Genomic DNA, 11,602 nt, shown 5'->3' with positions numbered 1-11,602 from the left:
CATAGGTGTGCACAAAGGCACAGGGCTGTGAGCTGGGGCTGCCTTTACAGCCTCCTGGGAGGAGATCTCCAGAGCACAGGATGAAGTGGACAGCTGGGAATGATAATATGCTAACCCACTGTGGCAATGTCCCTCAGAGCCTGAGCTGCTAGATGACTAAATGGGCGTTACAGAAACTGCATGGCCAGATGGGAAGCACCTGTTCTAGGAATTTTGCTGCACTGGTGTACAACAGCCTCTGTCTTTTATTCTTCTCTCTCCTTTTCCCCCTCTTCCCCCCTCAATCTTTTTTACTATCCTGTACTGGCTTTCCTCTCCTCTGAATCTGCTATAAAATCACATTGTTTCCATATGACCACGAAAATCAGTGGTATGAGTGAATAGCAGCAGCAAGCAGATGAGCTTTGCTTGTAAAAGTCCACATCTGTAAGCCTTGGAGTGGTAAGAAGACCCTCCAAACTGGTTAGCTTTGGGTGTTTCAAAATTCAAAAACTTTTAGGAGCAGATAAGCCACAGAATGGAATGAAATAGCACAACTGCACTTGGCTAGGGTCAGGTAAGGACAAGCTGATGCTAGAGAAGATGGAAATTAGCACAAGGAAGAAACATTTAGCAGTTACCCAATACTCCTTACCTTCAAAGCTCTTAATAAAATTAAATCATTAGTCTTTATAACATTCAAGGTGATGAAAGGAGAGGGAAAGAATGAGGAACTGTTTGGGATTTCAGACTTTATGTATTCATTCAACAATTTCCCTTTAATGTCTATTTAAATAAATTAACCTGAATGCTCAAGGTTATATTTGACACTGGAATCTACTTATAGGCTACTGAGGAAGAAGCATCAGGTGAATTAGCAGCTCTCTGGTTATGCATCTGCATTTCCCTGAGCACCTCCAGTTTAATGAACTTCCCTTTGGTTCTGCCTTCACTGCATGCCACTGCCACCTCCAGACATGTCTGGGAGGGGCAGAGTGACCCTCTGTTCAGAGGAGAGCAGAATAAATTGTGAGACTCACACTGGGTGTATCTACTTTATCACCAGAGTGCTTCATCCCAAGACATTTGCCTTAGCCATGACCAGCTCCAGGCTTTTGTCTAATTCAGACTGGAACTCTGGCCTAGTTCAGTTCAGTCACTCTGGCCTCATTTGCAGAAATCACTGTATGTTTTATCACCTGAACTTTTCTGGCTTGCTTAGGCAACATAGAGGAGAAGGAATAGAGAAGATTAGAGTTTGTGTATCCTTAATGTCCTGGGGTTACAGACTGTGGGAGTTCCTCTTTGCAAACAGTACTATCAGCTTGTGGTTTCTGAGGTTGCTTAAACCCAAACCTCCAAAGCTTTTGGAGATGTCCACTGGAGTGAATAACTGCTTCCTTTTTGATAAAACTTAGATGGCTGTAGAGGGAAGCCTGAAGATTTGGTTTCAGTATAAACTAAAAAGCCCAGGACACTAGCAAAAGAAACTTAAAATGTGACTTAAAAAAAAAAAGGGTTTATACAAATTAAATAATTTCCAGTCTTCTCCCAAGAATACTGAACACTGGTAATGCATAGAGCATTTATATATTTCTTGGTTAGATTGAGGCACAGGCATTACTGACTGATGCCTGTGACCTTAGTTTTGGAGCAAGGTGATTTCAGTGTCTTACAAAGTTAGTTTAAATAAAAGACAAAGATTTTGTCTTTTGATATTTCAAATAAAACTCATTGGGAAGTATAAATGATGTCCAAATGTGCAAATATTAAGAAACAGTAACTTAGAAGACTACTCCAAATGTCAGGTGGAGAGGAGAGGAAGAGATTTTCTGGCACCAGGCTGATGTGATGAGGTGGAGGGAAGTCCCTGTGAAGACAGAAGGTGTGAGGGGCTCTGTGCCTGTGCAGGGCTGTGTTTGGGGATGGGGGTGTCACTAGCATGCAGCAAGCAGCCTTGTCAAAGACATGCCCTGAGTCTCCCTGCCTTTTCCTGCCTGAACCACCTTTCCTGAGAGCAAGCTTGTTAGAGCTATTGGCTGAGGCTTGAGGGGAGGCTCAGTATCTGAAGGCTCTTTCCTTGCTTTTGCCAGAGGTGGTATTTGGGAAAAGGGAGTTTCTGTGCTTTGTGTGGTATGACAAATCTTTGTCCAAGCCTGTTTAAGAGGACAAAACTGAAAGATGCAGGCTTTGAGAGATAGCACATATAGATCTGTACTTGATAATCCTGATTTGTCCTAGTTAGCTTGAGAGAGAAAGGCAGACAGGGCAGGCTTCAACTACAGCAGTGTAACAAGAAAATACTGCATTAATCTGGGCCCAGCAGGGACTGTATTAGAGAGAGAAAGTCTTTGTTCTTCTGTTGGTAAGAAAACACCATGAACTAGATGAATAAAATGCTTACAGTAACTGCCTGTATTCCTAATCAGAGCTGTCTCTTCCCTCTTCAATGTGTTGGTTTGGTTTTTTTTTTTAATAATTTTTTCATAGTGCCCTACTTGAGACTGAGATCTCTGGACATTAGTGCTTGCCAGAATGACTGGGGATTCACAACAGACTTTCAGAGTTGTGTCAGAAATAGAACCAAACGTTGCTGGAAACTGCCCTGCTGTCAGACACATGCCATGCTCTGGGATAGCAGCTACACCGCTGATTATACAGAACAGTAGTCAGCAGCATATAAATGGGCTAAATGTTCCCATTTTCCTATGATGTCTTTAAATCCACTACAGGAGTATGGCAGTAAGCTACAGTTGGAATGGTATGCTCCCTCTGCTGAGGAAACTAGCTGGGTTCCCACCTGCCTGATCACTGCTGGATCATTTGACAGGAGCCATCCATCTTCAGGTGAAGAGGAAACTGAAGCATTGAATTAATTTGTGGTAGTTTTCAAAATGCTAGCTTTTGGCAGCTAGAAGCTCTCCTGAGTCTAAAAGCAGCATCTGGAACAGACCAAAGGGTTTTGATTCAGTATGTGGTGAATCTGTAAAGGGCATTTGGCATCTTGTCCCTGATGGCCACTGTTTCTCCCTAGTTTTAGGTTGCCTCCTTAAAGGTGGTTCAGTGACACCAACACACAATAATGCTGATGTAGTTTTTCATTTTGAGGTGTTAATTTTTCTTAAAATACTTTGGATGTTTTTGCCAATGGATATTAAATTGCTGTGAGCATCTGATCTCCTGCCTCTATTTTCTCTGCTAAACTGTAGGGTCCTAAGGGGTCTGTAGGGTTCTAAGCATAGCAGGGTCCAGATATATTTTGAGGCCTTGATGACAGCTTTAGATGAGTTGATGTGGCAATGTCAAGAAAGTGTAACAATGTTTTATTTCTTAGAGGCTTACAGAGAAAGCTTTGCATAGGAGCACTTATCAACTGTGGTTTGTTTTTGCTCCTGACTTTATGCAGCCTTTTGATAATTTCTGCTTTATGTAATACAGGAGCTTATCTCAAATTTTTATCAAATTGTTAAAATGGCTGTGACTCACCTGTTTAGTGTATTAGAGGGCTCCCTCCATAGGCTCAGATTCAGTATCCAAGAGCAAATGACAATATTTCCTTGCCCACAGTATTTCTTAACTGTAATGTAATATACCATTTTTTAGGTATGTCTCTCCTATATGTTTCCAAAGGATAGAACATAATTTTCTATGGCTTGCCTTCTGAACTGTTACCACTCATCATTACATTTACCTGAGTGACTCAGTGGCTACAGCAACCAAAGACATGGCAAAAGTGAGTAGGTGAAAAACATGCCAACCAGTTTAGATATATCAGCTGGAGATAAGCAGGAGAGGCTGTCTGTGCTTAACATAAACAACCCTCTTTTGCAGTCCATGGTGTAGGACCTTAATTGATTTGGTGAAGAATTTGGCTCTGTGAGGAAACCACTGAGAACTAAATTAGATGGGAGAATTTAAAGCCTGGTGGGAGAAGTTCAGCTGAGGTTAATTCTCTCCACTACTAGTCTCACTGAAAGCATTAATATTGATTTTACTGAAAGATTTAAAGTCTAGGTCCTGAATTTAATGTTTTTGCCAGAGTACCTTGGAGGTATGAAATTGTCTCCTGCTCCTCTATGTCATTTACATTTTAAAACTTACTAAGTACTCTCCTCACCTGAAAGAAGGGTAAAATGATGTTCAGAATCACCTCAAGGGTTCACATAGAAAAAAGAAAGTTTAAATCCTCTAATGAAATGTGGAGAATGGAATAGATGGGATAGTTTTAATTCATGGAGGGACAAAAATTTAAAAAAAAAGATTTGCATGCACACTCATAACTATGCTACCTTGATTCTGATGATAGTTTCAGTTTGTCAGGATCTGGTGCCAGAAATATACATGTACACATCTGGTCTTCCCCTTGGAATAAATAAGTTATACCAGATGAGTTCAACAGCAAAGCTATGACAGTAAGATGGCTTGGACAGAATAAACACACAAAAAATTGTTTTCAAGTGGAATTCCTAAGTTCTTTGATTGTTTGCCCATTAGCAATCTATGCAACAAAAGATCAGAGAGGAGTTGGTGTCGTGTGGCTTTAAATAATTTAGAAGCAGAAGCAATTGCTGGAGACTGTTTGAGGGAAATAAATAAATAAGTCCAAAAGAAGCATCTGGCTCAATCTGTCTGCCAAAAATCCAAAGAATAATGGAAAAAGAACCTCTTTTTACCAAGTGTCTGGAAGAATTTTTGCCCTGAAGAGGCATGAGTGAGAAGTTTTTTGCAGACCTTTCGTTCCCAGCTGAAGCTATCAGATTACTTACATCCTTTAAGTAAAGAATATAAGTGTGTGGTCAGGGAGGGAAAAGGACTAGTTACATTGGTTGACATAGAGAACAGAATGTGATATGCTGTAAAATTAGTGCCAATTTAACAGTACTGTTTACAAGCTGGTATTGCTGATTGAGCAGGTGTATTTTTAAAAAAGAAACAAGTGGAATTTAAGAAAAATAGTATTTTTGATCTCTCAGTATGTAGGAGAAAGTATAATGAGTGTGTGAGGGGGACCCTATTAAGTCTGAAACTCTTCAGAAAGGACTGACAAATCATCAGAAAATTGTGAGCTAATTGGTCTCTGTCTCCACTTGTTTTATTTTAAGCACTGAAAAGATCCCTCAATGCAGAGTTTAACAGGAGCATGTCTGTAATGCACTGTCTGACCAGAGTGGGTTCTACACCCTGTCGAGTTCAAGGGGCCATTTTAACAGAGATCCAAATCTGAGCTCATACATTTAAAGAAAAGCCATACAAATGAGAGTTCCTCTATCTACCAATGCAATTTAATGCAAGTGTGTACTGAAGTGGGCAGTGCTACTCTCTCCTTTTGTGTCACTGGAGGCCAGGAAAAAGGTTTATAGAAATGACACTGCTTCAAGTGTGACATAGAACTATGCAAGCAAACATGGAACTCATTGGACATAAGTTCAGCATGACCTTCCTCTGTTTTGGAAGAGGCATTGTCATGTAAAAATAATTTCTTAGATGACCAGATTGCCCTGGTTCTTTGTCTAGCAAAAGACATGAATTATAGCAAACGTTTACCCATATCCCTATATATGTTTTATTATTTTAAAATTTGTAGATATACAGATATAAAACTTATGAAGGGTACAGCCAATTTCATATTTAATTCAGAAGGTTGAAATGAATACTGATTGTTTGCTCCTTCTCCTGAAATTTTAATGGCTATTAACCTTGCTTCAGATGAAAAACAGAAGAAAAAGAAAACAAAATCAGATATGAATTGGGAAAAATGTTTGTCTATATTTAAAAATCTCATGTGTTCTAAGCAGTGTTTTATATAGTCTTGGGAATATTTCTGAAAATGTCATCTTTGAATACTACTACTTTGACTCTTCTGAAGAGCTCCCTGAAATTCCCTGTTATTTGCTCCAGTGCAGAGAAAACAGAGTCCTTAATGGTTGATGGTGTCCATACCTTTTTTTAGAACCTTCTGTCTTATCAGTGTTTGTTTCTGCACTTAAAGAAACCTACAGTTTTAGGCCGTGGGCAGCTCTAAGATCTCCCAGGCCCTAATCTAAATAATTTAATTAAATAATCACCAAGCTTGCTGGTTGAAACAAAAGCAGGCATTCTGAAGCCCTAAAGTGTTAATACAGGCCCACCTAACATTTCAAGAAAGAGCTGTAAAAATAGTTGGAAAATATTTTTCATGTGTCTGCAAGAGCAATCACCTGCTTTCCCTTATGAAGGGGGTCCCATTTGAACACGACATACTAACAATGTTTTCATGGCTAATTAAGATGATTAGGCTTTACATGAATGATCTAGAAGCAGGTGCTAGTAGACTTGTTAGGGAGTTATGTTCTGTTGTCTCTGACTGCATTGCACTTTGCACTTCCAAGTGGATGCCTATTACTCAAATAACACTGGAATCTGCCCAGGGCACTTTGTTACCATTGCCTACCTGCCCTTCCCTTCCCAGACAATTGCCTTTTATAATGTAGCTAGAAAGATCAAAAGCATTATTACAGTGAAATTAAAAGGGGTAGAAATTGGCCATTTATGTAGCAGGTTCCTTTCATGTCTGTGCATAGACTTGCCAATTACTGTTCTCTTTTCTCAGTCAGAGATGTTAACCTGTGCTGCTTTTATCTCAGGATCTCTGCCCAGTTTTCTAAAGTGATTTGTGGTCATTTGAGATCTTCCTTCATTTTTGTCACTTGTTCCCGGGAGGAAGAGTGGCCCTAATGGGAAATGTCTTGCTATTTATAGGCTGTCTCGGTGTTATGTCTCCTGTGGTTACATAGAGGAGGCAGCACACTGTCTATTTACTCTGCTTTTAGACCACCTGCCTCTCAGCTTGATTTTCTTACCATGGACTTGGTGCTGAGATTTTTTGTCTGATTTCTGTTTTACGGTTGCATTATACCAATCACTAGGATCTTGTCTAGCCCCTTCCTTTGATGCATGACTTGGAGTTACAGAACATTTAGTCTGATGTGGCTGAGTGGGAATGGGGATGCTTTCTGTAGGATCCAGAGCATGGGCTGAAGCTGGGGACCTGATGCATGCCTGTATCTTACGTGCTATAGGAGCAGGATGCAGCTAGAGCAATTGCTTGTGACCAGCAATTGCAACTTACTCCTAGGTGCAGGAGATGGCTTCACTTTCTCAGTTATCCATCTAAATTTCTCTGTTGCATTAATCACAGTTATATTAGCCCATATTTTTGAATTTAGTCAGATTTTTACTGCATTATAGGAGAGGATCTGATAAACAGCAAAGCAAAAATGGATACTTGGCTCCTCTTTAAATGCTCAAACTGAATTCTAATAATTTGTTGCGAGAGGACATTAAGCTCTAAATACAAGTTGTGAAGTACTTGATAAAAAAATCTTTTAATATCTTTATATTTTACTTGATTCAATCCTAATTCCCTGATAGCATCCTAGAGTCTATAATAACAACATTAGAGGTGAAATCCTCACCCTCTTGAAGCCAACAGGCAATCCTTTACCCAAGATTTTGTACTTGTTACTTCACTGTGGCTCCTGTTATCCCCCAAATGGGACATCCTCTGATACCTTCAGTGGCGCAGGAAATACCAAAGGGATTTCTCAGACTGGAGGGACATATGGGGCAGTATTCCTCTGAAACAGCTAAAGAGTGTGGGAAGTTGCCTAATATCTACTCTGTGGTTGCTGCCATTACAAATTTGTAATGGAAAGGTTTGATGGGAAAGGGTCTTGTCAAACACTGACAAGCTGTGTCCTCCTGGGTGAGAACAATTGGCAGGACACATGAAAAATGGAGTTATGTTCTGCCCATCTAGTTATGGCTTACAGTGAAATGAAGTAGGGACAAAGCTCCCCTTCTCCTGAAAGGGTGATCAGCATCCTTGTGTACCACTGTGAGCTTGCCAGTGAGCTCAGTAAGGACAGGGTCTTCTCTGAAGCAGATGTGGACTAGTGTACTTGGATTGATCCTCCTGACCTGTAGATTGTGGGGCTTGACCCCAAGCACCTTAAATTCTTCTCCTTTGTGCAAACTGCTGGATTATGAACTGCATCAGCAGCAATGCAGATGGTGTATCCTGGGCTGATGCTACACATGTGGTAGCCTGTGGAAAAAGGCAAGGCAGGACATTGTGATGGCAGTTGTGAGTTGCCTCAACTTTAATCTGACAGAGCAGCAAGGGAGAAAGGAACCTGACTTCAAACAAGGAATCTTATTTAATTCTTGCATTGTTTCCACATCTATGTAATCTTTTCATCTCCCATAGCTGTGCCCAGGAGAACAGAAGACCACTCTTAAGTGGTGGGACTTGACCTTTATGATCTCTGGCTCGTGCTTCTCAAGCTGTGAATTCCCCCTGAATGAATGTACCTCTTATCTTTCTGTTCATGGCAAACCAAAGGAAGTGACAGAAACAAATGACTCTAAACAAATTCATATTGTTAGCTAGGCCAGTGATGTGCACAGTAAGAAGCAACATTTAACTGGCACATGCCAGCAGACAAATTCATCATACTTTGAATTCACTCAGACTGTAGCCTGTGCCTCTGTGTCAAGGCATCTCATGCTGACTGAGACCTGTTGAGGGAACAGAACTCACTTACGCAATAAATTTTTTCTAAAATGAAGGCAACACCAAAGACTGTATTCAATAACTAATTAAATATTTTCTTAAGGCATTACACCCATTTATAGAACGTGAAGCCTGACTTTAGTCCCCTGGGAGCAGGCCAGTAAAGAATAGCATTACAAATATTTATTTACTTCTCTTGTCCCTCACTGGCTTTATTTTAATGGGTGTGCAAAAACGCATGAAAGCTACAGGCGAGGAAAAGCCCCTGGGAAAACCCTTTGTAACTGGATGAATTGGAAAAACAAACTCTAGGGTGCTCATTTGCCACGAATCGCTTTTCAAATCACGTGCGGAAAATGAATGAGGCGTCTGTGAATCTAATTCCCTTTGTCCCAGTTGTAAAGCAGATCAGCACAATAGGCAAGGCACACGGCCAGCAAAGCAAGAGGTGGAAAGCAGGCACCATTCAGTGAATTCATTTTCAGTCAATTCCAGTGTAGCTTGCTCCTTTTCTTCTCTACAGATTTAAAGAACAAACAAAAGCCTGTGATCCCTGGGAAATGCCTCTGGTAAGGGTTGCTGCCGAAGTCTCAGTAAGCACAGTGGCGATGGCGGAGAACATGAATCCTTCCCACTGTCACACTGGGTCCCTTGTCATTCCTCGTGGGAGGACAGAAAGCACATCACCACAGCCTCATTGCACATTAGGAAAGCAGCAGATCAGTACATTGAAGAGCCTGTTTCATCTCAGGGGTAAAAAAGTTAGAGACCTAGGGTCTTCCTAGTTTTTTTTTTTAAACCTAAGATCAAGATAAAGATCTTAGTCTTCTCTTTCATGCTAAACTGGGTTTTTCACAGCGGTTTATTATTCTGAATTGTTACATTATTTCCTCTTGATTATCTTCTAAATACAGTTAGGTTTGTGTGTGTGTGAACCAAAACCAGCTGTGCTTGAAACATGAAAAATATTTTAGATGTGAAACCCAGTTCAGGTTTGGGAGTGTAACCCTTCCATTCATTGCCCGGCTTTATAAGCATCACTCACTGCATATAAGAACAACTCTGTTGAGCAGCTGAAAGGAAAATGGAAATGTAAAAAAATCTCACCGCAGCTTTTGTAATATATTTCCAAGTTGTCCTCTTTGCAGACTGTGTGCGTAGGCCACTGTGTGCTGGCATTGATGTAAAGCAGGACTAAGATGAAAAGAAGAGCATTTGATGTCTTCATGGTGGTGGTGGTAGTTTGCAGGATCACTTCTGTCTCTTGCTAACACTCTGGAGGGAGGTGTTCCTTTCTTTCTCCAAGGGACACGGGACTTACAACATTCGTGCCTGCAGAAGGGTTAAGTGAGCCAGTGCAGCCTCAGCTTCCCACAATGCGGTATAAACAAGAGGCTAATCAGAATTGGAGGGTGTTATTTCCGTGTACTTCGACTTCTGCTTTCTGCTTGGTGTTAAACTAATGACAAATGAGCTAATCACACCTACTCACTGCCCAGCATAGTCCTGCCTTGGTGCCTGCTGGAACAATGCAGCAATGTGTTCATTTCTGCTCTTGCTGCCAGTTTCTTCTCTTGAAGTCAAAGCATTTGGGACAAAACTTCAAGCAGGCTTATTTTGCAGCCTTCTGGCTGAAAAAAAGTTGCAATCCAAATTGCCCCATCTTAATCACACAAAGTCAGCCTAAATTTTGGAAGATGAACAGTTTGGTCTCTATGTTTTTCCTAGTAACAAATCTGTCGTCTGGAGAGAAGGGAGGTGTGTCTGATAAAGCTGACACCACATAATCAAGTCTTGAAACTTTTGGGAATTAATTCTTTCTGCCCGACTATGCTAAATCCTTCATTTACATTGATTTTGTTCAGTGGTTGTTTTTAGGAATATACAATTTAGCAGTGTACCCAGTCAGATAAACAGAGACTTAATTTTTTTCCTCCTGTCTGCCTGGTTACTTAATGGCCCTCTAGTGAAAATGTACATTTGTTATTTGCACTAGCTCTTTTAAAGCTGTGCTTTATGCAGAAATTAGTGGCTGGTGCAGATGGCAGGGAAGGAGTAAGGGAAGAAGGGAGAGTTCCTTCAACTCCAGTAAAATTCCCTGATTCAATTTTAAGATCCAGGGCTGGAATAGAATTTCAAACTGCAGTTGCCAGAAAGGTCTTTTTCTGGACAGAGCACCAACTGGAAAAATGCTACAAGCTGAATTCAACCCGAAAGCAAATGTCTGCAATAGTCTTCTCTGAGCTCAAGACAAGGAGAAATTGGCTCTGTAGTATAACAGAGTTGGGTAAAAGATCACTTTGGCCATTTGTGTCTTTCTTGCTCTGAAGGCTGTAAGTATCATTTGCTCTGCCACTGAGTAAAGCTGAACGGGGGAAACCTTATGTTGTTTAGTAAAGAGGAAAGCACCTACCAAGATAATTATGAAATAATGCTAAATGGTAGGGCTATTCTTCAGGCAAAATCCTGGCTTCAATGAAGGTAATAAAAGTAATCCCACAGATTAAAGAGACAGCCAAGATTTCAACCATGATGTATTAAATTTAAAAGCCAATTCAGTGCAATCGTAGAGACCTTGCTTTAAATAATGAGGCTCAATCTTGCTTCATATTTTTGGATGCTATCATAATGGTAAATTTTATGTCCAGGGCCAGAGTGAGAATCCAGGCAACTGTCCTTAGGCATGGAACATATATGAGTCACATAATGAGATCTGAATTACAGATCTGATTTGACTGGAGTTAGGTTGTACCCTGCAGATAGTTGACAAAAACAAGAGCAATTGAAAAGGGAATAGTAGGGAGAGACAATGTCTAGGATTACTGTAATACATTTAAACTAAAATCACATAAAATAAAAGTCTCTTGCCACAAAAGTCTATAAATATAATGAAAATTGTATATAGCGATATATTACAAAACTCAAAGTATTTCAGATCAGGACCTTGAGAATGTAGCTTCCAAATTTTTTTTTTTTAGGAAACATCATCATGGTCTTTCACTTAAAATATTAGGCTAATGCTCAATAGCAATGAACAAAGCAAATTAAAAGAGAGTATAAATGCTTCAA

The 11,602-nt window shown here is 40.3% G+C and overlaps 1 protein-coding gene across 1 annotated transcript in view; it reads right to left on the bottom strand.

The window, feature by feature from the left end:
• LY86 (lymphocyte antigen 86) overlaps window positions 1-9,940 on the bottom strand; it is a 26,236-nt gene extending 16,296 nt beyond the window's left edge. Inside the window, exon 1 of the mRNA XM_005424909.1 lies at window positions 9,641-9,940. Within this exon, the coding sequence (XP_005424966.1) occupies window positions 9,641-9,761 (121 nt within the window). The 5' untranslated portion in view covers window positions 9,762-9,940. The remainder of the gene's footprint in view (window positions 1-9,640) is intronic.
• Window positions 9,941-11,602: the final 1,662 nt, after the last annotated feature.

Source organism: Geospiza fortis, unplaced genomic scaffold (genome assembly GCF_000277835.1).
Source record: "Geospiza fortis unplaced genomic scaffold, GeoFor_1.0 scaffold219, whole genome shotgun sequence".
NCBI classification, from domain to species: domain Eukaryota; kingdom Metazoa; phylum Chordata; class Aves; order Passeriformes; family Thraupidae; genus Geospiza; species Geospiza fortis.
This window is presented reverse-complemented; position numbering and strand designations above follow the sequence as displayed.